The sequence below is a fragment of the Drosophila arizonae genome, chromosome 2 (genome assembly GCF_054131065.1).
Source record: "Drosophila arizonae isolate 15081-1271.41 chromosome 2, UAZ_ARI_1.0, whole genome shotgun sequence".
NCBI lineage: Eukaryota > Metazoa > Arthropoda > Insecta > Diptera > Drosophilidae > Drosophila > Drosophila arizonae.
Window position 1 is genome coordinate 6015652 of NC_142922.1, and position 25803 is coordinate 6041454.

General features: G+C 41.0%; 6 protein-coding genes across 8 annotated transcripts in view; 4 read left to right on the plus strand and 2 right to left on the minus strand.

Moving 5' to 3' along the window:
* The first annotated feature begins 8134 nt into the window (after positions 1-8134).
* Positions 8135-10846, plus strand: LOC108612296 (uncharacterized). Its single transcript, XM_089462954.1, has one exon. The coding sequence runs from the start codon at positions 8549-8551 to the stop codon at positions 10214-10216; it is 1668 nt and encodes a 555-aa protein (XP_089319080.1). The 5' UTR covers positions 8135-8548; the 3' UTR covers positions 10217-10846.
* A 645-nt stretch (positions 10847-11491) lies between these two features.
* On the plus strand, positions 11492-13926 carry LOC108612274 (uncharacterized). The gene is made up of 3 exons (XM_018005155.2): positions 11492-13081; positions 13263-13478; positions 13541-13926. The coding sequence occupies exons 1-3, from the start codon at positions 11492-11494 to the stop codon at positions 13772-13774; spliced, it is 2040 nt and encodes a 679-aa protein (XP_017860644.1). The 3' UTR covers positions 13775-13926.
* Positions 11495-14488, minus strand: LOC108612479 (ADP-ribosylation factor-like protein 6-interacting protein 4). The gene is made up of 2 exons (XM_018005366.2): positions 14275-14488; positions 11495-14203 (listed from the first exon to the last, which is right to left on the minus strand). The coding sequence occupies exons 1-2, from the start codon at positions 14486-14488 to the stop codon at positions 13956-13958; spliced, it is 462 nt and encodes a 153-aa protein (XP_017860855.1). The 3' UTR covers positions 11495-13955.
* Positions 14489-15172: 684 nt separating this feature from the next.
* eIF4EHP (eukaryotic translation initiation factor 4E homologous protein) overlaps positions 15173-25803 on the plus strand; it is a 48277-nt gene continuing 37646 nt past the window's right edge. The window contains exons 1-2 of one of the 3 annotated variants that reach the window (XM_018005318.2): positions 15173-15826; positions 17313-17772. In XM_018005318.2, the coding sequence (XP_017860807.1) occupies positions 15795-15826; positions 17313-17772 (492 nt within the window). In that variant the 5' untranslated portion in view covers positions 15173-15794. The remainder of the gene's footprint in view (positions 15827-17312; positions 17773-25803) is intronic. The other 2 variants (XM_018005332.2, XM_018005326.2) reach the window with 2 other exon arrangements.
* Positions 16079-17243, minus strand: LOC108612381 (uncharacterized). The gene has a single exon (XM_018005262.2). The coding sequence runs from the start codon at positions 17087-17089 to the stop codon at positions 16190-16192; it is 900 nt and encodes a 299-aa protein (XP_017860751.1). The 5' UTR covers positions 17090-17243; the 3' UTR covers positions 16079-16189.
* Positions 18334-23900, plus strand: Syx1A (Syntaxin 1A). The gene is made up of 2 exons (XM_018005274.2): positions 18334-21299; positions 23428-23900. Exons 1-2 carry the CDS (start codon positions 20428-20430, stop codon positions 23444-23446), a joined length of 891 nt encoding a protein of 296 aa, XP_017860763.1. The 5' UTR covers positions 18334-20427; the 3' UTR covers positions 23447-23900.

The following is a 25803-nucleotide window of genomic DNA, read 5'->3' on the forward strand; positions in this document are numbered from 1 at the left end:
TACCCCTTTCTTACTCTACTTTTTATGCTCATTACCTTCTTGAAAGTTGGTGTTTCGGGTATATTGGACTCAGGCTTGACTGAACACATTAACATATTTACAGCATTATTAGCCGAGGCATTTGAGCACTGTCCATATCACTGTTTGATTACTCCATAACAGCCAGAAATCTTAAATATATATCTATAAATACTACATTTGCATCGAAATTCAATTATTTGAGCATATCTCTCACAAAAGCTAAAGAAATTTGCGTTGAGCTAACACTAGAGCTGCTCTCTTTAAAAACCTTGCTCCTGGCTAAAACCAAGAACACATCTGTGGCTACAGGGTATAATCTAGTCTGTCATAACCGTCAATTGCATTCCCTATTTCTGTTTGTGGCATAAAACTGTAACCACCAAAGCCACATTATGGTAATCATTTATAAATATATATTTTCGTCGGCTTGGAGAACAGGAATCATTAGATTGGCCAATCGTATGGCTGAAGACCCCGAAGAACCTTATATAACAAATTTGTATATATAATTATTTTATCAAGAAAATTGCTTGAACAGGTCATCTCAAAGCTAACAGGATGCAGAATACGTATTATTATATATTTCTTTTAAATAATTGTTCTTTATTTATGTTATAAAATATAATGCTTAAATATAAAAAAAAAAAACAATTGAATTTAATTAAAAAAGAGAATAAATTCCAGATGCTTCAGATAGGCCATTCTCTTATCTTTTTCATTTCCAAGACTTAAATATTTTGCAGAGTCATGTGGAAATATATTAATCCTAGTCTTGTGCTCGGTCCACTTTCTTATAAAAAAAAGTTACTAAACATGCATATATTTCATATTGCTATCATATATCATATCATGTACCTATTTAGCCGAAATATTTATGGGCAGATCGAGATTGAAGCCGATTAATTAAGATCGCTTCGCATACCAAAATGTCAAAATGTTTCCTGGCATCTATATAGACATATACATATACATATATTATATACACATATGTATTTTATATGTGCATATATATTATTTTGCAATGCCAGAGCTGGGCACGAGCTGCGAAGGTTATCAAGACCCAAAGGTTAAATGCACGCCTGCCAGAGGCTGCACATACACACACACATATACATATGTATATGTGCATGCACATACACACACACACACACATACCTACATAGACTCCGGTACACTCAGTTACACAACACGTTAAAAGGTGGGTGCTGCTCTAGGTAGATGCGTGTATGTATGTGTGTGTGTGTGTGTGCGTGTGTGTGGATGTATCAAACGTCGCCCAACGACCAGCAACGAACACGTATTAAAATTGCAAACCAAACAAAATCAAAAATAATTTCAATATGTGGCGATCTGGCATCACAATAATTCTCGATCGATACTATCGATAAAACATGATCTCTCAATTACCATCATTAGTAATAAGAATACATATAGACACTTCTTAAGCTTCAGCGCGACACATCACATGTACATATTACATCAACCTTAATCAATACAATTTTAGCAAATCATAGCTGTGTTCTAATTTAATACAAATAAATAGTGACGCATACATTCTCCACAAAAACCAACAAACAATATTTTCATAAATGGGAATCCCCACATTCACATACATTCATCAACAATTCCCATAATTGGTGACCCCGAGTTCAAATACGCGCCGTTGGTTTTTCACTAAATGAGCTTCTTGATCAGCAACACACGCTGACGATCACTTCGGTAGCAAACATTTTAGCTACTTATTTTTACATTACCAGTGATCTCAAAAAGCTTTATCAACAAAGAAGTGCAACAATTTCACAGTTCGTCGCAGCCGTCTCGACATACACACACATAGCCAACACGCGCTATTTCACAACGAAGCGACGCGCAAAAAACTAACTGCGCAACAAGATGGCCGACGAAGAAAATTCAACCGATGCGGAATTACCTACAGAGAATACTTCCAACATGAATGCCATTTTAAGCAAATTACCATTCCCTCAACTAAATTCAACAACATCTATCGAAATGTTTTTCACCAAACTCGAAGGCTGGTTTGAGCTGCAGGGCATCGGTACGCGTAAAGAGCACGAGAAGTACACTGCCGTTATAACCTACGCAGATCCAAAATATCTGGAGCAAGTGCATGATCTAGTAGTGAACGAGCCAACTTCAAATCCATACACCACGCTGAAACAATCAATTCTCGCCAAATTCGCAGAGTCTGAAATGGTTCGTCTTGATAAGCTCGCAACTGGTATTCAACTCGGCGATGGACGCCCTAGCCACCTGTTAAGTCAACTACAGCAAACTAATGCCACTAATGACGAATCTGTTGTTCGACGTTATTGGATCAAACGATTACCACCTTCAGCTCGAGCTGTCATCGTTGGAATTCTTCAAAGTGCACCAAACACCCCACTCAGCCAACTTGCTACCACAGCTGATGCTGTCATAGATTCGCTCAATTACTCAGGTGACAACATCCAAGCAGTGACGTCTATCAACTCTGAGGACACGTCACTGGCGACTCGCATGAGTCGTTTAGAGAAACGAATCGACGACCAAGATAAGTGTCTCCAGGAGATAAGCAAAAAGCTTTCACAAAGCCTTAACAACAACAACAATCGTCGATCTCGCAGCCGCTCATCAAGCAATCAACGCAATACTTCACAACAGAGCAACGCGAATCAATATTGCTGGTACCACAACAAGTACGGTAGCAACGCTCAACATTGTCAAGCTCCATGCAACTTCAAGTCAAACAACAACGGGACAAAAAACTAATCACTCCCATCGAGGTTTCAAAAGGCAGCGTCGATGGGCAACCCCAACACGCCTTTCAAAATAGCCCAAAACTTAAGGTTGAAGTACATAGCATTTCCACTTCTAATCGTTTGTTTATTCCAGATGCTAAGTCTGGTCGAAAATTCCTCATCGACACAGGAGCAGACATATCTGTAATACCCACCTCAACAATAAACCGACGATTAAATATCTGCAAGGAGAATCCACTATTTGCAGCCAACGGATCCACAATCAACACATACGGCACAACTCGCCTTACACTCGACCTTGGCCTGCGTCGTCCGTTCACATGGAACTTCATCATAGCAGACACCACTATACCAATCCTAGGATCAGATTTCTTGCAGCACTTCAACTTACTCGTCGACATTAAGCAAGGAAAGTTAATCGACGCGCAAACACTACTTGCACGCAGCGGCATCTGCAGTCTACAATCGCCGTCCTCTGTCAAAACGTTTGACACATCATGTCAATTCGCCAAGCTTTTGGAAGAATTCAAGGACATCACTCAACTCAACTTTGCAGCACCCAAGCCCACAACATCGGATGTCACACACTGCATCGACACCCGAGGGCCTCCCACTTTTGCAAAGCCACGTCGACTAACTCCAGACAAATTTAAAGCAGCAAAAGCTGAATTCGAATATCTGCTCAAAATCGGCGTTTGCCGACCATCAAAAAGTTCATATGCATCTCCCTTACATATGGTACGCAAACCCTCAGGCGATTGGCGACCATGTGGCGACTACAGAGCTTTAAACGCACAGACAATTCCTGATCGGTATCCGTTACCTCATATACAAGACTGCACCCATATTTTCTATGGCAAGAAAATATTCTCAAAAATAGATCTCAACCGTGCCTTTCATCAAATTCCAATAGAACCTGGCGACATCCCTAAAACAGCTATCACAACACCTTTCGGTTTATTCGAATTTACATATATGACGTTTGGATTATGCAACGCTGCCCAAACATTCCAACGTTACATGGACACCGCATTCAGAGACATGGATTTTGTTTTCGTCTACATTGATGACATTGCTGTAGCATCCGCCAGCAAAGAACAACACAAACTTCATCTCAAACAAGTTTTCGAACGACTTCGACGCTATCACCTTACAATCAATCCTGGTAAATGTAGTTTCGGTCAAACCTCAATCAAATTTCTGGGACACAACGTTGACTCCAATGGCATAGCACCTCTGCCTGATAAAGTCAAGACAATCATCGATTTCCCGTTGCCCAAAGTAGCAAAGGAACTTCGACGCTTTCTGGCAATGATCAACTTTTACAGAAGATTCTTGCCCAAGGCCATCATACATCAAGCACCGCTGGTACAGCTCATCCCGGGAAATAAGAAGAACGATTCTTCGCCTATATCCTGGACCGAAGATACCATCAAACATTTTGAGGAGTGCAAACAGTCATTAGCCACTGCAACTTTACTGGTACATCCATCACCAGACGCTAGTCTCTCACTCAGCACGGACGCAAGTGACACAGCAGTTGGCGCTGTCCTTCATCAAATCATCAACGAAGAACGCCAGCCATTGGGATTCTTCAGCATTAAACTTACTGATGCACAACGCAAATACAGCACGTACGACCGTGAATTGCTAGCCATCTATCTCAGCATTAAACACTTTCGCTACATGTTAGAAGGACGAATATTCGATGTGCGCACAGATCACAAGCCACTAGTTTTCGCTTTTACGCAAAAGCCCGAAAAAGCTTCACCTCGTCAACTTCGTCAGTTGGACTTCATAAGTCAATTCACAACATCAATTCAACACATAGCTGGAACTGAGAACACTACAGCAGATACATTATCTCGCATATCAACAGTAGATTCAAATATAATCGACTACAACAAAATCGCTCAAGCGCAAATCAACTGTTCTGAACTGAAGACGATTCTCAAAGATAAGACTACAACTCTACAACTCAAGTCAATAAGCTTACCTCACTCTTCAACTCCAATCATATGTGATTTCTCCACTGACACTGTACGCCCATTCATCCCTCAGCCATTGAGAAGTACAATCATCAGCAAAATGCACAACATTGCTCATGGAGGCGTTAAATCAACACTTCACATTATCAAACAACGTTTTGTTTGGCCCTCCATGCACACCGATGTCAAAAACTTTGTTAAACATTGCATACCATGTCAAAAATCAAAAGTTACACGTCATGTCCACTCACCACTTCAACAATACGCACTCACATCTCAACGATTCGAACATATCAACTTGGATCTGATTGGACCACTACCCCAATCAGGACAATACAGATACTGCCTCACTATCATCGATCGCTACACCAAGTGGCCAGAAGCCGTACCTATCGAAGATATACAAGCAGAGACAGTTGCAGCAGCATTAGTCAACACTTGGATCTCTCGTTTTGGAGTTCCAGCCCGTATAACTACAGATCAAGGTAGACAGTTCGAATCTAAACTTTTCAACGAACTATCGCAACTCCTTGGCATTAACCACCTACGCACAACAGCCTACCATCCACAAGCAAACGGAATCATCGAACGTTGGCATCGTACTCTCAAAGCTTCAATTATGTGCCAAAATAGGAGCGGGTGGCCCAACAAGTTGCCAATCATATTGCTCGGACTACGATCAGCATACAAGCCTGATATTCAAACCACAGCCTCACAACTTGTCTATGGCACAACGCTACGCCTGCCAGGAGAATTTTTCCACATAAATAGACAGTTTCAACCACAAACAGAGTTCGCACAAGAGCTAACAAGGATCATGAGTGATCTACGACCAATTCCAACCGCCAACCATGACACTACTAAGCCATTCGTTTTCAAGGATTTAGCAGAGTCGACACACGTTTTTCTACGCAATGATATGGTACGCGAGTCATTGCAACCACCATACGATGGTCCATTTGAAGTTAAAAGCAAGCACCCAAAATTCTTCAACATCATCATCAAGGGACGAGACACTAAAGTTTCTATCGACCGTCTCAAGCCTGCCTACATTGAATCAGAAAGACAACTCACACCTACCATCGCAATCACGCCATCATCATCACCTCCACCACAGCCAGTTCCTCAACATATGCCAAATCAACCAACTGGAAGACCTCGCCGCACAATTAGACTTCCCGTTCGCTTCACAACTTGAAGTCTAGGAGGGAGTACTGTGGCGATCTGGCATCACAATAATTCTCGATCGATACTATCGATAAAACATGATCTCTCAATTACCATCATTAGTAATAAGAATACATATAGACACTTCTTAAGCTTCAGCGCGACACATCACATGTACATATTACATCAACCTTAATCAATACAATTTTAGCAAATCATAGCTGTGTTCTAATTTAATACAAATAAATAGTGACGCATACATTCTCCACAAAAACCAACAAACAATATTTTCATAAATGGGAATCCCCACATTCACATACATTCATCAACAATTCCCATAAATATAAAAGAAATACAAATAAATATAAATAAATTGTACATAAATAAAATATATATGTATAGGTAGCTTATCAATGCGCGACGATATTTTTGAAGAGTGTTTTGTATTTTTGCAGCACTCTTAACCTGGGCAGAACCTTGTGCAGATATCAAGGTGCAACTGCAGGAACAAAATATCAATATTCATATATACATATACATATGTATATATACACGTAGCATATAGCAAATATAATAAACATAATTGTTAATTATATGAGAATATAACTATAAACAATCGGCTGCATACGCGCATTGGCTGTTTAAAGTCCAGCTCCATTTGGCAAGGTTCAGGTATATTTCACTTTCCGTTTATTTTAATCTGAGCGCATGCGAAGCAATTATGGGACAGTGTATGGGATAATCATGTTTAGTCTACCTATATAAGAGTAGGTGTAGGTGTGTGATTATTCTCTATTAATCACAATAGAGCATGTGCTTTTTTTCATCAGCTATTATATTTAGCAATTGTTGTTGCTGTTGTTATTGTTGTTGTTGTTGCTGTTGTTGGCTTGCTTAATGAGTGTTGGGTTCATAGTCAGCGTCTTATCAGTCGCAGTCGCTGTCGGAACCAGTCGTAATACCGCCTCAGGCTGATTGAATTGAAATCGAGTACCTATTAGTTGATATGTACATGTGTAAGCGGATTAATTTTCAGCGACTGGGTCAAAGTACAACTACAGCTTACTGACTGACTGACTGACTGACTGACTGGCTGACTTGATTGACTGATTGACTGACTGACTGACTTACTTGGCTGCTATTCAAATCTCTGTCCAGTCTAATTGATTCCACTAAGCACCAACTTCATTGCAAATAGTTATTTTCATTCTCTCTTCTTATTTTGGGTGGCTGACAACAATGCCAAACATTTGGATGAAAGACCATGCTCTAGACAACGTGCATAATTTATGCCAATTTGCAAAATTTTCGTGCGCTGAAAAAAATACTTGTCATAGTTCTTATAGACCTTATACATTATTATACAAAACTACAAGTTATCAACGAATCTGTTTGTATATTTAATTACTATTAATACTTGTAATCCTTTTTGCATCATATATGTATGTATTTTGTATCAACCAATTTGAAAATTTTTCGTGCGCTGAAAGAAATACTTGGCATAGTTCTTGTAGATTTTAAAAAAAATATTTTTATAATGAATTATATATGATTATGTTATTATATGTATTTAATTATTATTTAATTTATTTAATTTGTAATTTTTTTTTTTTTAATATTAACGACTTCATAATACTTCATGATATTTTTACGCTTATTTTAAAAGTTTTTGTTTCAAGTTGTTTGGCTTTTTCAACTAGATTTAACTTATGGAATATTAAGTCCTATTAGTAATTAGCTTTCAATTGAAATCCCTTGAGTTTTGTCCCCTGAGACACGGCTCAGAAAGCGTACTACATTTTAATAATAATTTATTTCAATAATTTTAATTATAAATTCAATCAACTCAAGTTCTTACAAGTACAAGATTATATTATATATATGATAAAATATATTATTTCAAATCCTAAAATGCCTTTCTAATATTTTCTGCCCTAATAGGACATTTAAAGCTTTAAATAAAAATTTTTATTTATTTCTTAAAGAGATTATTATTTAAATTAAAGATTCGATTTGGAACTTTAAGCTCTACCTAAAAAAAAAAGTATATTTAAACTTAGTATTCCACATTTACCAATACTATACATAATTAATTAACCTTGCTCCTTTTCTTTGCAGTGTAGATACAATGCAAAATCTTAGAGTCTGCGAACCAAACAACAACAATACCAACAAGAAGCAACAACAACAACAACAACAACAAAATATTAATAATAATAATACAAATCCGAATGCGTCTGCTGCGCTACCTCCTATATTACTATAGGTGCGGCCGTATCTGTTTATGTGTCTCAGGCGCTATCTACGTGAATCGTCGGAGCGTCCGTCCGTTAATCTGGCCGTCGCTTGCAGTGCCCAGACATAGTACATACATATGACAATCATAGGTTTTAAGTAGAGCTCCTGTCTAAGCGGCACTTTAGTCAGATTTCGAATTTTGCCAGCATTGCACGGCAGGCAGAACGCCAAGATTAAAGCGAAGAACAAGAAAAGACTCTATAAATAAAACGGAAGACGAGTGTGTGTGTGTGTGTGTGCTAACGCCCGTGATCGAGCGAACAACAAAGAAACCAATCGAGTGTGTGTGAAAGAGAACGAGAGTGAACGTTAAAGATGTCGCAGACACTGGATGATCTGCTGCAGCGACAGGAGCACGCACGCCAGCTGCGCCTGGCCACACGGCCCAAATTTCGTCGCTTCAATTCACTGGATCGCATCCCGGAGCATCCCAGCCAGGATGAGTCCGAGAACGAGGAGCATACCCAACATCGTCATTTCATAACCCTACGGCGCCAGCGCACGGCCGATGGCAACTTGTTGCGTGGCCATGTGCAAGCCTCTAGCGCCACGCGGGTGCAATCCTCGAGCAATTTGTTGCTGCTTGTGCCGCAGCTTTTGATGCGTCTCTTTCTGACGCTGCTGCGCTACATGCTCTATATACCCTTGTCCATAGCGGCGCCCAGCTTCTGGCTGTCCGCCGTGCTCTGGATCTTCTGGAAGCTGCTGCGCGTGCCCATTGGCCTGTTCAAGTGGCTGCTCAGCACCGACGAGGAGCAGCCGGGAGCTCCGCAGCGGCAGCGACATCGTCAACGCACCGTACTCCTCAGCTGCGGCAGCACCATTCAGACACTGCATCTGGCGCGCAATTTCTACGGATCCGGCGCACGAGTTGTGGTCTTCGAGTTTGAGGGTTTGTTTGGTCTGGCGCGTTTCTCGAGCTGTGTGGACAAGTTCTATGTGGTGCCGCGGCCGACCAAGGCTACGGCGGAGCAGTATATAGCCGCACTGTGCCACATCGTGCGCAAGGAGCGGCCAACGGTATATGTGCCCGTCTGTGCCACGAGTCCGGCCTACTACGATTCGCTGGCCAAGCCGCACCTGGAGCTGTTGGGATGCGCCAGCTTTGTGCCCGGTGCCCGAGAGACCCAGCAGCTGGACGACTGCCTGCAGCTGTTTCGGCGCTGCGAGGCGCAGCGGATAACGCTGCCAGCGCATACTGTCATAACGGCACCGGAGCAGCTGCATCAACTGTACGAGGGCGGCTTTGCGGCCGGCTATCGGAATATATTCATGGCCTGCGGCATGCAAGGAGTCATGGAGCGACACAAGTACATATTGCCCACGCGCCGGGTCGAATTGCTGAAGTTCAATCAGCACGAGATCAGCGAACGCCAGCCCTGGCTGGTGGTGCGTGATCAGCCGGGCTATCATCACTATGTCACGTGCACAACGGTCAAGGACTCGCGGGTCGTGGCCAATGTCAGCTGCCGGGTGGAGCACAATACCAAGAATCTGATACCGGTGCGACGGGACGATGAGGCGCAGATCGAGCTCTGGCTGCGCAGTTTCTTTGCCAAGGTGCGCTTCCAGCGCAGCATCAATGGCCATGTCAGCTTTCGCCTGGTCAAGTCGCCCACCCATGGCGGCCACTTTGTGCCGCTGGGCGTGCGACTGGGCGTGGCGCTGCCCTACATCTGTCATAATCGCTCGCACGCACAGCTGCTGTGCCGGGCCATCAAATGCATGTGCATACATGGTCGGACCGGCATGGCCGAGGACGATTCGGCCAGCTGGAGCTGGAGCTGGTCAACGCTGGAGCGTAACACATCGACGGTGCCGCTGGATAAGCGCGAAGCGCTTTTCGCCTATTGGGATCCGCTGCCCTATTGCGCCTACTATCACTTTCAGCTGCCGCTGGAATCTGTAAAGCTGTTTTTGCAGCGACGGAATCGCAGCGAGACCAAAAGTTTATCGCCGCGCATCACGGCGCCGGTTCATTGAACGACGCAGTGCACCAATAGCCGGCTGGGTAGCTAGAAACAGGGCTAGCAACAGCAACAGCAACAGCAACAGCAATAGCAATAGCGACAGCGACAGCGAGAGAGATTGCACAGACTGAACAATAATAACAACTACAACACCAACACCAACACCAACAACAACAGCAACAATATGTACATACATAGACGTAACACATACATAAACAAACAGCCTACATACATACGCAAGCACACACATACATATATACTTACTTACATATAGGCAAATACTGTCACATACATATATACGCGTTTATATACATATATACTTTATTTTGTTTACTTGATGCGCACACATCCAATGGGGTTCAACATCTATCTAAGAAGATTAGGCTAGCATAGAGTACATTATGTACACATACATACACATGCATAGACGATTATGTGCAGAAACACTTGGATCTGGCACTATCACACACACGCGCACACACACATGGAAGCCCATAGGCTTTTTAGTTTATTGACTTTGCAATATAATAAAATTTATAATTTATATACGAATTACCCATAATGTTTTTATTTTTCAGCAAGCACATTTTTAAATAAAATAAACATCAAATACTGAATCAGTCGACCAACTGACCACCACTGATATCCTGCTGTCGTATTCTTGTTGGCGGTGGTTGTTTTGGCCACGTTTCTTCCGTTTTTCAGTTTCGTTTTCGTTTGGGTTTACGTTTTGAGCGCCGGTTGCCTGGTAACGGCTTTAGGTCAGTTTAATTGCGGTTAGAGCTGGCGCTAACTGAACCATTCCCATTATCCTTATCAGACTAACCCCTCGATAGAGGGTATAAAAGGCTTGAACACAGCGCAACCAACAACCAAGGCTAGAAGAATTATGCAAATTATGTATACTATACACCGTATTTATATTCACATTTATGCAATATGCTAATTATTATACATACGCACATATACGTATGTATATATATTATTTCTGTTGTAAATTTTTATTTAAGTACGCAATTTCAACAAGTTATGAGTAATTTTTTACTGTTACATTTAAAATTTTAAGTTAATAATTAGGAAAAGGTAAAAGCACTTTAATTTGTATATTTACATTCAAAAATGACAACGGTTTCTCTTTATAGCAATTCTGATCCGTGAGAATTGCAACGTTGACACGTGAATGGCTACGTTTACAGCCGACCACTAGAACACTCGGCTCGCACGTAGAAAACAAAAAGTAGCAACTTTCTGCAAAGTAAATAAGTGGAAATACGGTTTTTGCCACGCAATGAACAACGGACCGAACGATGGTGCTTCCTTGCACCGTGGTCGTGGCGCCGCCCACCTGGACAGGGCCGCCACTGGCGTGGCAATAAGCATTGACAGCGACAACGATGACAATGAGTCAACGACAGCTGAGCATGATTACCTGCTGCCAGCGCCTACGCCGCCCTCGTCGCTAGTGACCTCGGCACAGCCATTGATGGGGCCAAGTGCAAGTACAACCATTAATTTGGAGCAAACCAATCAGCAGCCGGCGCGCAGCAGCAGCGTCAGTGGCGGCCGTGCGAGTAGCAGCAATATACTGTCCACGCTCCTGGCCCGGCAACGATCCTTTACGCCCGTCAGCAGCACACCTATGCGCGTGACCTCGCAGGTGAACCGCCGTCTGCAGCAGTCGCGCAGCGTGGGCGCCAACAGCGGCAGCCTCGAGGAGCCACCAGCACAACCAGCATCTAGCGCTGCATCGCCGGCGAATGTACGGCAGCTGGGCTTCTGGCGTGTCAACTTCAACGAAATGTTCTCACTGTCCACGGCACCCTCAACCGAGGCGTTGCGTTCGTTCATTGCACATTCCAATTTTCGCTATCAGCAACCGACAACCGGCAATGCCGTGCCGCCAACAAGCGCTCCCGTTCAAGGTGACAATACGCATATTTTGCTAAACCAGAATCAGCCGCCAAGCCAGAATGAGCCGGAGGCCAGCACTAGCGCGTCCATACCCACGCGCTCGAGCGCCTACAACAGCGCCGGCATGGGCAGAAGCATTTCGCTGCGCGAGGGGGAAATGCAACAGGCGCGTCATAGCCTAACAGGTCGCCACAATGCCAGCGTGATTGGCCTGACAACGCCGGCAACGGCGAGCATCAATCCACCTGCCTATGATGCCACGCTCTCCGATCCGCTCGCTGCTGCTGATGCCGCCTCCTCGGGCGCCATCAATGCAGCGACGTCGGATGGCGCCGGCAGCCCCAGTGGCAACGGCAATGGCAATGCGGCGCACGAGAACAACGCAGACGATGATCACCTAATAACGGACATGGTGGTGCAAGTGCTTAGCCACTTCGTTCGCTATTTGCCCATCATATGCATACTGCTGATCAAGTTCGTGCACGACCACCTGCTGGGCATCCTCGATCTGCTGCTGCTGCAGACCATCATGTACAACATTAATCGTTCGGTGCGCAATCAGGTCGCCCGTCTGGCGCAAAAGAACTATGCGGTGCTGCTGCGCGACAGCTGCACGTTGGTGGTGGTGGTTGGACTGCGTCTATTCTTGGCCACAGCGCCACCAGATCCTTTGGGCCTGCTGGTGCCGCCGCCCAGAAACTATCAGAATATTGGCATCTCCACTACGCACTACAACATTGAGAGCATCCACAGCAATGGACTCGACGATAGTCCATCGACCACGTTCCAATCGAGCGCCGAGACGCCAAAGAACTTGACCGACGATGCAACAGCATCGAAAGTCATTCCGCTGGGCATGTTGCTCTACTATATCGCCGTCAGCGACCTGCTGCTGAAGCTAATCACCATTCTCATCAAGATTCTTATAACCATGCTGCCCATGCATGTAATCCGACTGAAAGTGCGCGTAAGTAATTGAACTCTCTCTCTCTCTTATCTGCTCATCATTTGTTGAGTCACTGCCAATCGAGGTGCAACCACGGACAAGCAATCAACTTGTTGTTTGTCTCGGTATTCGAAGCACCTTTACCTAATATCCACGTCAGACTAATTGACTCAGATGACGATTGCTTGCATTCCATTCTCAGGCCCGTCTTTATGTATTGGTGGAATACACATCGCAGTTTTATCGCGCATTGGCCCCCATCACACAATGGTTCTTTTTCCTCTACGAGTCGTATTCGGGACTGGAGGTTATTTCGGGTGGCCTCTTCTCCTCCCTGTATATTGGGGCCAAGATCTTTGAGCTGCTAGAACGTGGCAAAGCCCTCAAGAAAGCCGTCTCCACATTTAGGCGCAATATTGTAAGTCACATAAATAGAAATGCAGAAACTATTTAACTATCGTTCTCATGTAACTGACACAGGACTCGGAGCGGCCGCCTACAAAGGACGAACTCGATGCCGCTGGCTCTGTCTGTCCCATTTGCCATGACGTGTACACTGCACCAATAATACTGGAGTGCGGACATATATTCTGTGATGAGTGCGTCCAGACATGGTTCAAACGCGAGCAAACCTGTCCAATGTGTCGTGCCAAGGTCAGCGATGATCCTGCCTGGCAGGATGGAGCCACAACGTTTTTCCATCAGCTCTACTAAGTGCAGAACAATTGAACTTTTTACCTAATTATTATTCTGCTATTCATCTGTCTGTCTATGTGTAAATAGCTTAAGCTAGCATTTTTGCAATGCTGCACAAATGTTTATTTAGTTTAACAGTTATTAATTATTATTATATATATATATATATACCTCTTGTATTTTAAATGAAAAGCTATGTTTACTTTGCATTGCGGCGTTTGGCAGCTGCAAATGATTGCGACTCGAAGTAGGCGCCATCGCTGCTGGTTGCCTTCTTGTTAATATCACAATGACGCTCCTTACTCACAATTTCCTCCAGGATCTCACTGTCGCCTTTGATGAGACGAGTTCGGCCAGTCACGGGGTCGACCTCACGGCGTATTTGACTTTGACGACGCTGGTACTCCTCCGGTGTTTCCGGCGCATGCGATTTGCTATTCATAAGTGCTTAAATTAGAGCGAAATGTTAACTCATTTGAGTAGCTGTTGTTGAAAACGTAAAGATGGCTTTGACCGACCTATAGGTATGGCGAAGTCATCCTCGCCTCCACTGTCCGCAGCCGCAGCCACTTGAAGTGAGATCTCTTCCACAACCGGCGTTTCTTCCTTTGCTTTCTTCAGCTTTATTTTGTCTTCCCTCTTAGATTTCCTTGATTTGATTTTATGCTTCTCTTTGTGCTCTTTACGCTTGCTCTTATGCCTTTTCTTAGATTTCTTTTCACTTTTACCCATTTTGTTCAAACGTGATTGTTTACAAATTCAATAAAAATATCAACATACAGAATCCACAACCCTTCTGTCACTGCTTAACATAATCCACAACAATTAACATTTTTCTGGCGCGTTGTTAACACTATTTGCTTTTCATTGTAAAAGCAACTAATTTTTTTTTTTTTTTTTAAACAAAATGAAAGCTATGTACTTATACTTATTATAATTGACAAGCTATGAAATCAAAAGACTGAATGCTATTTTATAGTAAATAACGAAGATTTTTTTCAGCCTATCAAGACGAATCGAAAAATACCAATAACAAAATTAATGGTATGGACAAATTTGACTTATTGTTTGTACTTATTTTTCAAGGTAAAAATGTATACACAAATAACTTTTAGCTAAGCAATTCATCAATTGTTAAAATATTAGCAATCAATTGTGCAACAATTAAAAACATCTTATTGGGCTTCTTGAATTGTAAATTGAGCTGGTCACTCGGGTTTATTGTTTTGATTTTGTATGGATCAGCTGATATTCTATCGATAATTTAAGCGAAAAGCAATCAAATAGTTTATATATTAGCATTATTAAAAGAAAACGCTGAATTGTAGGTAATAATAAAAGTTTTTCTTTTCTAAACTTGTTGAAACGCATTCAATAATTGTTGCTTTTGATAGCCATTCACCCCGAAATTAGAATTGGTGCTGCAAAACGCCATCTGTTGGAACGCATTTTACAGCACTGAATAATTTACGTAGCACGCCGATATAAACCATTAAAATCAAAAAAGAGCCAAACATCTTGTCAACTGTTTACCAACTGGACGCATTAAACGACAACAACTGGCAACGCAACTGAGTACGTACAGCATCCGCTCTAAAACGGCGGCCGATTTGCCAAACGCGACAAATTCGTGTTGTGGACAACACACACAAACACACGCACACCCACAAACAATATCAACGACCACGCAAGAAGCAAAAGGAGCTGAATTCTAAAACACTACAACAACAGCAGCAGCAAAAAATTCGATTTGGCAACGAGACAACTACAACAAAAACAGCAAGAACAACAGCGGACAAAAACTGTGCAACGTGCACACCGCCAGCTAGAGTACAATAAGAATTTGAAGCAAACAGCGCCAAAGGCCAGGCAGCCGTTCAAATAGCCCAGCAGCTAGCCTCAAATCCAACAACAACATCTACAGCAACAGCGACAACAAAGATTGTGGCAACAACAGTCAAGAGGCATAACAATAACAATAACTATAACAAGAAACCAGACGTCCAGGGAGCTGCCACGGTCGAGACACAGCATTAGCATGGAGAAGGTCGCAAGCAAACAATACGAATCGTAAGTGGAAACCGAAATTGGGGCAACATCTTGGCTAGCGTTTGTTAGGTTATGTTCTAATCATGGCTGCGAACCCCAACAAAAATTACAAGAGCAAAGGGAAAACAATTGTTAGTTCGGTTCATGGTGGGAGCCTAAGGCTCACATGAATCCCAGGTTTCGCTGAGACAATTTTCTGAATAGTTTTCCAATTTCTAACTCCTAAGACCCGATGGCAAAGTTTAGTTGCAAGTTGTGCTTAAATACCTAATGTCACAGATTGCAGTGAGTTAATTGCACCAACGGATTGCAGCGCCAAGTTAATTTATTCAATAACCATTTGAAAAGAACCATTAACTAAATAGATTTGCCCGCCTACTAAAATTAGTTATCCTCCTCATCGGTCTGGCGAAAGAGTATATCGGCAGCAAGCTCCTCGTTCTTATCGCATGCCAGATAGACCGGCACAACGACATCCCGGTCAAAGCCAAGCGCCATCAGACGCTCCACAGCCGCCTCCTCCTCAGTATTGAGCGTGGCCGTCATGGGCATCGGTGCATTCAGCATCGAGATGAACTCCTCCTGATTGTTGCGTATGGCTTCAAAGGCGGCGGGATCACTCTCCCGCAGATGTGTCAGCACCAGCTCCAGCAGCTCTGGATTTTGTCGTATCAAATCGCGTACATGGGCGAAATGGGGATCTGTTGCCAAATAGTTGAGACGTTCGGCCGTCTCGCCAATCAAGTTCGCATCGGCTGCGTTTGCGTGTGTCTGTGTCTGTGTCTGGTTAACTGCAGGCACATCTGTGGGTATGCCGGTGATTAGGTATTCTATGGCGCGCTCTGGATGATTGAAGCTGGCTCGTAGGGCAGCGCGCACATCTGGTTCATCATAGCCCATTAGCACCAGATCGCGCACACGCTGCTCATCGGGCGCAACAGAGGGACGCGGTGGTTCTGCGGGGCGTAATTGCTCGGTGTTCCCTGGCTTCGGTTGCTGTGATTCCTTTTGCTCTGCCTCTGTGTTCTTCTTCGGGGGCTCAACCGCATTGACGCTCTTCTTGGTCATTAGCACTATAAACCTATCCTCCATTATGTTGTATTCAGATATCGGCCGATCATCCTGCATAATGCGACCACTATAGATCAACTGCAAACTGTCCACCGGTTGGGATATCTCTGGTAACTCCACCAGCCGTTGCTTTAGATGCAACACATTTTGTTTGTCATCATTCAGTTCCAGGGAGATTGTTTTCTGGTCAAGCGTGCGAATAGTGAGCTTCATGATGCGGTCAGCAGATTGGAGTACATGTACATAGCTCTATACATATAAAAGTATATATATATACAAATATTTATATATATACTTATATATGTGAACTGTCTGTATTTCGGAGTGCTTGGCTAGCTTTGCCGTTAAGCGTGAATTTGGATTTTTGGGTGGGATAAACAACAGACTCATACGACATACAACTCAAACGTGACATGCCATATCCATTGCGTTGCAGGAAAATCTGGCCAGACCTTGTCGATAGCGATGACAGCGATGTGGAGAACGAAATAGATGTTGACAAATTGCCGCCACTGGAGGTGGGGCCCAACGAGAATCGCCTGCAGCACACATATTGCCTGTGGTTCTCGCGCAAGGGCACACAGCGCGCGGCCACCGACTATAGCAAATCGCTGCATGTAGTCGGGCGGTGTGCCAGTGTGCAGCAATGGTGGTCACTCTACTCGCATCTCATAAGGCCAACGGCGCTGAAGCCCTATCGGGAGCTGAGTCTCTTCAAACAGGGCATCAAACCGATGTGGGAGGATCCGGCGAACAGTAAAGGCGGCCAATGGGTCATACGTTTGCGAAAGAACAAAATTGAGCGTGCCTGGGAGAATGTCTGCATGGCTATGCTGGGTGAGCAATTTCTGGTTGGCGACGAAATATGTGGCATAGTGCTGCAAACGAAGTATCCGGTAAGTGCACAATTTATTTTCCTTAAATACAAGCCTGAAAGCCATTCGTATGGAAAGATCTATTCAATCGCGATTACTTTGGCGCTATCAGTGCTGTGAAACGTCTCTTTCGATATACTATCGATATATATTCATATAGATCTTCGTGCCCTTTATTTATTTGCTGTGCCGTTTGTTTATATTTGTTTACGTAGTAGTTGAAACGACGAGCTTCGTTTTTCGCGAAATTTTAAACATCTCTTCCCGGTGCTGTCTTTAATTACATTACTTATGCCGGTATCCATTCATAAAACTGCGCACCTCGTTCATTTCCGATTGAGCATGCAAGGTAAACAGTGCAAAAATTATGTTCCACAAACAAACCGGTGTTCAGGTCTCGTGCTCGTACTATTAGTTGCTTTATGTAGCGGCATTTGTACTATGACGTAACGTAAATACTTGGGTATTTTTTGGTACATTTTTGCCAATGCTGCTAGTATTTTTTAGGCGTCTTGTGGCAACAAAAGTGAAATCACGAAAATATAAGCAAAAGAAATACAAAAAAAAACATTAAATAAATAAGTTTTGTGCAATCACTCGCGTACATAAACATAATATTGAAAAGAAAATTAAATTTACGAAATAACCAACTCGAAATAAAAATGATGGCAATATAAACTTTGCCGCATCAACGTCTGTATGTCATTTCTATAGAGAGAGCTACACATTGAGAGAGAAACTGTCAACAAACGCGAAATACGACAACCAAACGTAATAGTAAAACGGATGTATTCTCACAACTGCGCTTTGAGCAACAGCGCAATCGCACTCAGCATATATTCCACATAGAAGAGCGAATTGTCGCTTCGGTCTTGCCTGCACCGGAAGGCGACGCGTGTTTCAGATTGACGATAGCCAGCAACGCGTCAAGTATGCTTTTAAGCAACGTACGCGTAAAACAATAGGCGACAAAAACATACATACATACGTAGCTACAACAAAATAACGAGAATCAGCAAACAGATATAAGTGGATAGAGAGAGAAAGAGAGTAAATGGATGTTTGCCACCCACAGCAGTAGCGTCGTGCAAACCGGAGCGAAGTGTGAGAAGTGCCCGCCGACTAACTCACTCACACATATTAACACACATACACAACCACAGTCGAGCAACACATAGAAACTCTCGTACGCGAAACACAACAAAACGGAACGTGAAGAGAAAAAACGCCCACCGTGTAGCCCTTCCCCCTCCGTTCGCTGCTAACTTGTGTTACCGTAGCCAGAAGCAACCATCACGTCACAGTCCCCCAAGCGGCAAAAGAAGAGAGCCTCCGTTGGAACCCTGCGCAGAAATCGATTTTTTTTGGCAGTTTTCGTACGTGCTTCGCTTGCGAAGTCAGCCTCAACCATAATTCGTTTAAAACACAGACACATTGTGTCCAAATGTACGCAAACGAGGCCTAAACGCTGCAAACGCACTATATTTGCGAATTTGTGTGAATAGCCAAAGCCGAACAGGTTAACTGCAACGCGATCGATCGGCAAATCCGATGCCGAAAACGACAACGACACTCACGCTGCCACTGCCCCACCCACCCTCGCGACCTGTGTAAATGTGAATGTGAATGTGAATGCGTGCGCAAAAGCAACGGCGATCGGTGGCAAACGCAAGCTGTTTATCGACAAGTGCACAATAAACAGCCCAAAATAAAGTGAATAAAACGAAGAGTAAATAATAAAAGTGTGCTAAAAACGTTGTTCGGGCATAAATCGTACGCATTGTTCACAAATAAATATCTGTGCACAGGCAGCAGCAAAAATATATTTATTTATACACATACATACATAAATAAACGTAATTTCTTGTTGCCGTCGCTTAAGCAATCGCCGTGAGTCATAATTTAACGTTTTTGTTGCTGTTCCCCACTTGACTTGGCTGCCTGGCATTGAGGTGCTGCTTGCTAGCACTGCTCTGCTACTGCCACTGTCGTCGCTAGTCTCTCTCTTTGCGGCCTCTCTTGAGCGCTAAACACGCGCGCCGTTAACGAAAAAGGCGAAAAGGAAAACGACATAGAAAATACATACATATATTTGAGCATATATTTAAATATAATCGTAAAGATATATGTATATGTGTGTGTGTGTGTGCTTATATTATTAAGCAAAAAGTGAGGTGCGTGCAACAAACAAAATAACAGAAAGCAGAAAGCGACAAACAAACAAACGAAGGGCAAATGTACAAAGAAGAAGAAGAAGAAACAGAAGTCGTATTTATTTAGGGCATGCGAAATACCATTTAGCGGCCACAAAAATCTACGAAAAATCAATAGTCCTCACTTTGTAAGCAGCAGAAAAATAGAATTAGCAAAACGCGTGCAAACAAGTTAAGCAACAAACGAGCGACGCTACAAAAGTTGACAGTTAACTGCTAAACGAACACACGAATATAACAAAGCTTACGTAAAAGCTCAAGTGAAACTGTAAATGCACTTGCAACTGCAATAGCATTTTTCAACCTGCCATTAGCTAAATATACGAAAAAAAAATATATATAAATAAAAAAAAAAATCAACGAATTAGGCCGTAAAACAAATTGAAAATAAACAACAGCAAAAAAAGAAAACAATAAAAATCAACTAGTTCTGCTTCCCGCTTGAAGCTCTGTCAAAAACGCCATGACGAAAGACAGATTAGCTGCCCTGCACGCCGCCCAGTCGGACGACGAGGAGTCGGAAGATGTGGCCGTCAATGTGGATGGCCATGATTCGTATATGGATGATTTCTTTGCCCAAGTGGAGGAGATACGGGGCATGATTGATAAGGTCCAGGAAAATGTGGAGGAGGTGAAAAAGAAACATTCGGCCATATTGTCCGCACCACAGTCGGATGAGAAAACCAAACAGGAGCTGGAGGACCTTATGGCCGATATCAAGAAGAATGCGAATCGTGTGCGTGGCAAACTCAAGGGCATTGAGCAAAATATTGAGCAGGAGGAGCAACAGAAAAATTCATCGGCCGATTTGCGTATACGCAAGACGCAACACTCGACGTTGTCGCGAAAATTTGTCGAGGTCATGACCGAATATAATCGCACCCAGACCGACTATCGAGAGCGCTGCAAGGGCAGAATACAGCGTCAGCTGGAGATAACGGGACGTGCGACCACAAATGAGGAGCTGGAGGATATGTTGGAGCAGGGAAATCCAGCTGTTTTCACCCAGGGCATCATCATGGAAACTCAGCAGGCCAAGCAAACGCTAGCCGATATCGAGGCCAGACACGCAGACATCATGAAGCTGGAGACATCCATCAAGGAACTGCACGACATGTTCATGGACATGGCAATGCTGGTGGAGTCGCAGGGCGAGATGATCGATCGCATTGAGTATCATGTGGAGCACGCTATGGACTATGTGCAGACAGCAACTCAGGATACCAAAAAGGCGCTCAAATATCAAAGCAAAGCGCGACGAAAGAAGATCATGATACTGATATGCTTGACTGTGTTGGGTATCTTAGCGGCTGCATATGTTAGCAGTTATTTCATGTAAATTGATGCAATTACTTAACTTACATACATATATACACATACACATGCATACAAACAGAAGAAACACTCACAACACATATACTCGCATATATACATACACACACACACACACACACACACACTATCGATGTCTGTTTAGGATGTTGTACAACCCACCCCGATATGATTCAGTATATGTTATAATTGAAATACATAAAACAATTTAAGCGGCCCTTGCCAGTGAGTTAACATAGAGACACACATATTTATATATATATATACACACACACACACACACTAACACAAACACACACTTGATACTTTAGGCTCTATAATTAACAAAGAAGAAAAGAATATATTCATTACAAAACTAATTTGTATGATTAGTTTAGAAACCTTGAGAGTCTAGCGGCAAAGTGCGAATATTTGTTATTATAATACGCAGACGGCCGCCTGAGCAATGGATATGCTTATCCAAACGTTCAACTCCCACACACAAACATAAGGGTTAATATATACATATATATGTATATATATGCGCATGCATACATAGATAAAGACGCATCTGGCCTAATAATAACATTTCAAATCGTTTAATTAGCCAGCCCAAAAATTAATGCCGATTAAAATAGAACCGAACAAACAAAACAAAAAGCAATTAAACACAGTCTAAATAATATATAAACAAGCATACAAACATATATATATATATATATATATATATATATATATATATACGTATATATGATTAAAATTGCAATTAAAAGTATACATACAGTAAAAAAAGAAAAAAAAAAATCAAACAAAAAGTAATTGCAAAAGCAACATGAAATTTTTATTGATTATTGTTATAATGCGAAGCAAACTCAAAATTGCAAGAAAAAATTTATAATAATATATATAACACTTTTTTAGTAGTTTTTGCTTTGCATACATTTAAAAAAAAAAAAAAAAAATTAAGACAAACGCATCTTGTTAATTCGTTGTTAATTTTTGTACAATTTATCGTTTCCGTTTGATAGGATATGCATTTAATTTTTTATTTGCCCCAAAAAAGTTCTTATATACACTTATTTGTAGATTCTCTCTTTAAATAAAAAAATATATAATAATAATAATAACGAAAGCAAAAGGAAAGCAAAGAAAATTCAATGAAACTCACTCAAAAATCTCTCAGTACACAAATCTCATGCAAATGCTATGTATATTAAACTCTAGTTAACTTCTTGAATAATATTTATTAAACAATTATTGATGATATATATACACACAAATATATAAATATATGTATTATATATTCCACATATATATATCTATATATATGTATGTATAATAACTATAGTGACTATTTACTTATGCTATTTACCCAATCGTGTTCATATGTATTGAATGCACATTACATAAATTATATTAAAAAAAAAAAAAATGATAGAAATTCGGCCAACTCGTATATACATGCTACATATATATATATGCCACAGACAAACAAATCGGCAAACTGTAAAGTCAACATTAATGTTTTTTTTTTAGTTTGTTGCGCAAATAAATGTTCAACATTTATCTCAATCAAAACGGGTTTATTTTTTTCCCTTTTCGTTAGTTTTTGTGTTTAATCATTTCCGTTTAACAGCATTTTTCTCTGTATTGCAAAACCAAATTGCTAGCTATAAAAAAAAAAAAAAACTAACAAGAAATCACAGAAAAGTCAGCTCAATACGTTTCTTAAAGCAAAAGCAGAAAAAAATCATAAAAATTTGTGTTTAAATTTGCTTTAGTCACTGCAATTCACTTAGCTCGCACATACTCGCAGTAGCACACATGAACACGCACATACAAACACACATACACACTCACACAGCCACTCATGAACACCCACGCACCTAACACATTTTACCTTGCAATATTAACCCACTTATTTATTTGATTATTTCTTTCCTCTTTTTTTGTATTTTTTTTTCCCCAACTTAAACCATATGACTAACAACAACGACCACCAAAAACCAAACAACAATCGGAAATTGTATTATTTAACCCAACCCCAAATGCATGCCAAATCGTTTAAAAATAAATCTGCTTACTTTTCTATGATTATAAATATATTTATTTATTTATACTCTTGCGCTGTAAACTACATTCGTGCTCATAGCATCAAAGCAAGCAAGTAGCATGCATAAAACTTATCAAATTATGTTTTTACTAAAAAAAAAAAATACAAAAACAACAATAACTGCAAATGTTTTACAATGAGCAATGCTTACGCCTAAGTACGAAATGCATCTAAAAAGCACTTCTATTTCATGGAAACAACCAATCAAACAAGCAAAAAACAAAGAACAAAACAAGCAAAAAAATCCAGAACCCGAGTTATAACTTAATTTCTAGTCCACTGTGAATGCAACTGCAAGCACGTTGCACGTTTCTTTGATAACACCTAAAGCGAGAGTATATTTGCAACAACTGTCACCCAACAACAACAAAAACTACAACAGCAACCACCGACAACCAACAACAACAACAACAATAACTTCGTATTATGGCAGTCAATCAAGCTGCGTCAGCCTTTAGCCGCATTCAATGTGTTTTCTCATGCCCAATTAAAATCAACAAAATGAAAAAAAAGTTTAAAAAAAAATTAAAAAAAAAAAAAAAATCAAATGCATTAAACGCGACTCCGCCGTCCAGCCTCGCCACAAAAACGAAAACCAAAACCGAATAAACAAAACCTAAAACATCGAAAATTGTTTAAAAAAAAAGAAAAACAAAAATTCAAAAAAGTACGTAGAAACGCCAAGTGTTTTGCCACGCGGGATTCCCAGCCTTAGCGCCAACGTCTCCAACGCCTCTCCCCATATGCAGCTGCAATTCGCCATTCCCCCAATCAAGGTGAGTAATTATATATACATATATACATTTTTTTTATATATATGTTTTGCCAGTTGAAAGTCTCGTCACCCCCGCAATTTATGAATAAATATGAGATTCATATATCAATATATATATACATTATATATGAATGCATGCACATTGTGTTCGCAATATCGGAATATCTGTAACGCCTAGATTATTTTGTGTCTAATGCGCACTTCCAGCGCTACAAATTATCTATAAACAAGCAACAGTCTGCGACAAGAAGATACCCTAGAGTAAAGTATATTATATAGAATGTGATGCGATATGATCGGGCATTGGCAAAAGTTTACAAAATCATATATCTTTATTAAATCTAGATCTTCTGAGGCATAAGATATAAATATAAGTAACTGGTACGCCCTTTCGATATTAAATTTGATTATTTATTGGGTCTTCTAATCGTATAAGTGAATCTACTTTTGATATACTTCAACTTGAATTCTTATAAATACATACATTCTATTAAATACCCACTCAATTGAGTCAGCTGTTGATCCTGCTCAAGAATAATCATATCCAATATATAAAAGAACTTGCAACATTTTCGTTCTACTATATTTCCACATTATAATATGTGTTTTAGGGTATACAATTAGTATATACACGTCTGAAATTGAGTGTCAATTATATTCTGAACGCAATTGAACGGAGCGCAAAATTAATTGGGTTCGTGAGAGTTAATATGCCAATGATTAGATTGTAAATAAATTCAATTGGCCAATTTAGTTGGGAGAAACTTTATGTGTATAATGGGAAGCTCTAAAAATTATAGAATTACAAGTCATTCAAAATGGTAGATAGTGGAGTCTACTGAGCGTGCATAAGGTATATAATATAAATGTCAATAAGTTGCAATACTTATTAATTATTTTACAAAAGGAAACGCGAGATTAATGATGCACTTGAAATACGAATTTAATTATTTATATATAAATTAAAGTTTAGGTAAAGATTAGATAATATAGAAGACAAAAAAACCTTTAAGAATATTTATTCTAAAAAATGTTATTTTAATCGATTTGTCATTTGTTGAACTTCAACCCACGCTCTCGAAAGTTAGCACATTTTATATCCATTTATATATATTATTGAAATCTGTTTGATGAGATGATCTCATATGAGCGAGTCATTTATACATATATTTCTCTTTAGAGTTTCGAGTATCATTCTCATTCATTGAATGCTCATTTCATATTTATAGATCTTGCAAAACATTTCGACAGTCATCATCGACGTCTTTCTCAGTTCACTCGTTCGTCGTACTCTTTTATATGGGTTTAATTTTCATTAATCTATATAGTCCGTTCCTCAACATGCATCATTTACACCAGACTTCCGGTTCCTAAATAATGTTAGTGACCCTAATGTGACTTAGACATGCATCACCCACATTTACGAGTGCTTCAAATTGAATCGTTGAGTCATCCACTCGCTTTGAGCTGCCCATCATAAACGGAGACAGCTAGCGATAAATGTAAAAGAGAAAACTATTTACACTCTCCGTTTATAAGTTATAAAAGCTTATAATTGAAATAAAATAAGCATCCAAATGAATGAGTGAATCATGCGATAGGCAAAACACAAAATATGACTGATAAGAATTTTTTTCGCT

Bases quoted from the DNA above. Each gene is read 5' to 3' on its own strand.
- Syx1A (XM_018005274.2), top strand. From the start codon at position 20,428: ATGACGAAAGACAGATTAGCTGCCCTGCACGCCGCCCAGTCGGACGAC.
- LOC108612296 (XM_089462954.1), top strand. From the start codon at position 8,549: ATGTCGCAGACACTGGATGATCTGCTGCAGCGACAGGAGCACGCACGC.
- LOC108612381 (XM_018005262.2), bottom strand. From the start codon at position 17,089: ATGAAGCTCACTATTCGCACGCTTGACCAGAAAACAATCTCCCTGGAA.
- LOC108612274 (XM_018005155.2), top strand. From the start codon at position 11,492: ATGAACAACGGACCGAACGATGGTGCTTCCTTGCACCGTGGTCGTGGC. The intron at 13,082-13,262 runs GTAAGTAATTGA...TTCCATTCTCAG, and splicing joins TAATCCGACTGAAAGTGCGC to GCCCGTCTTTATGTATTGGT. The intron at 13,479-13,540 runs GTAAGTCACATA...TAACTGACACAG, and splicing joins CCACATTTAGGCGCAATATT to GACTCGGAGCGGCCGCCTAC.
- LOC108612479 (XM_018005366.2), bottom strand. From the start codon at position 14,488: ATGGGTAAAAGTGAAAAGAAATCTAAGAAAAGGCATAAGAGCAAGCGT. The intron at 14,204-14,274 runs GTCGGTCAAAGC...CTCTAATTTAAG, and splicing joins TGACTTCGCCATACCTATAG to CACTTATGAATAGCAAATCG.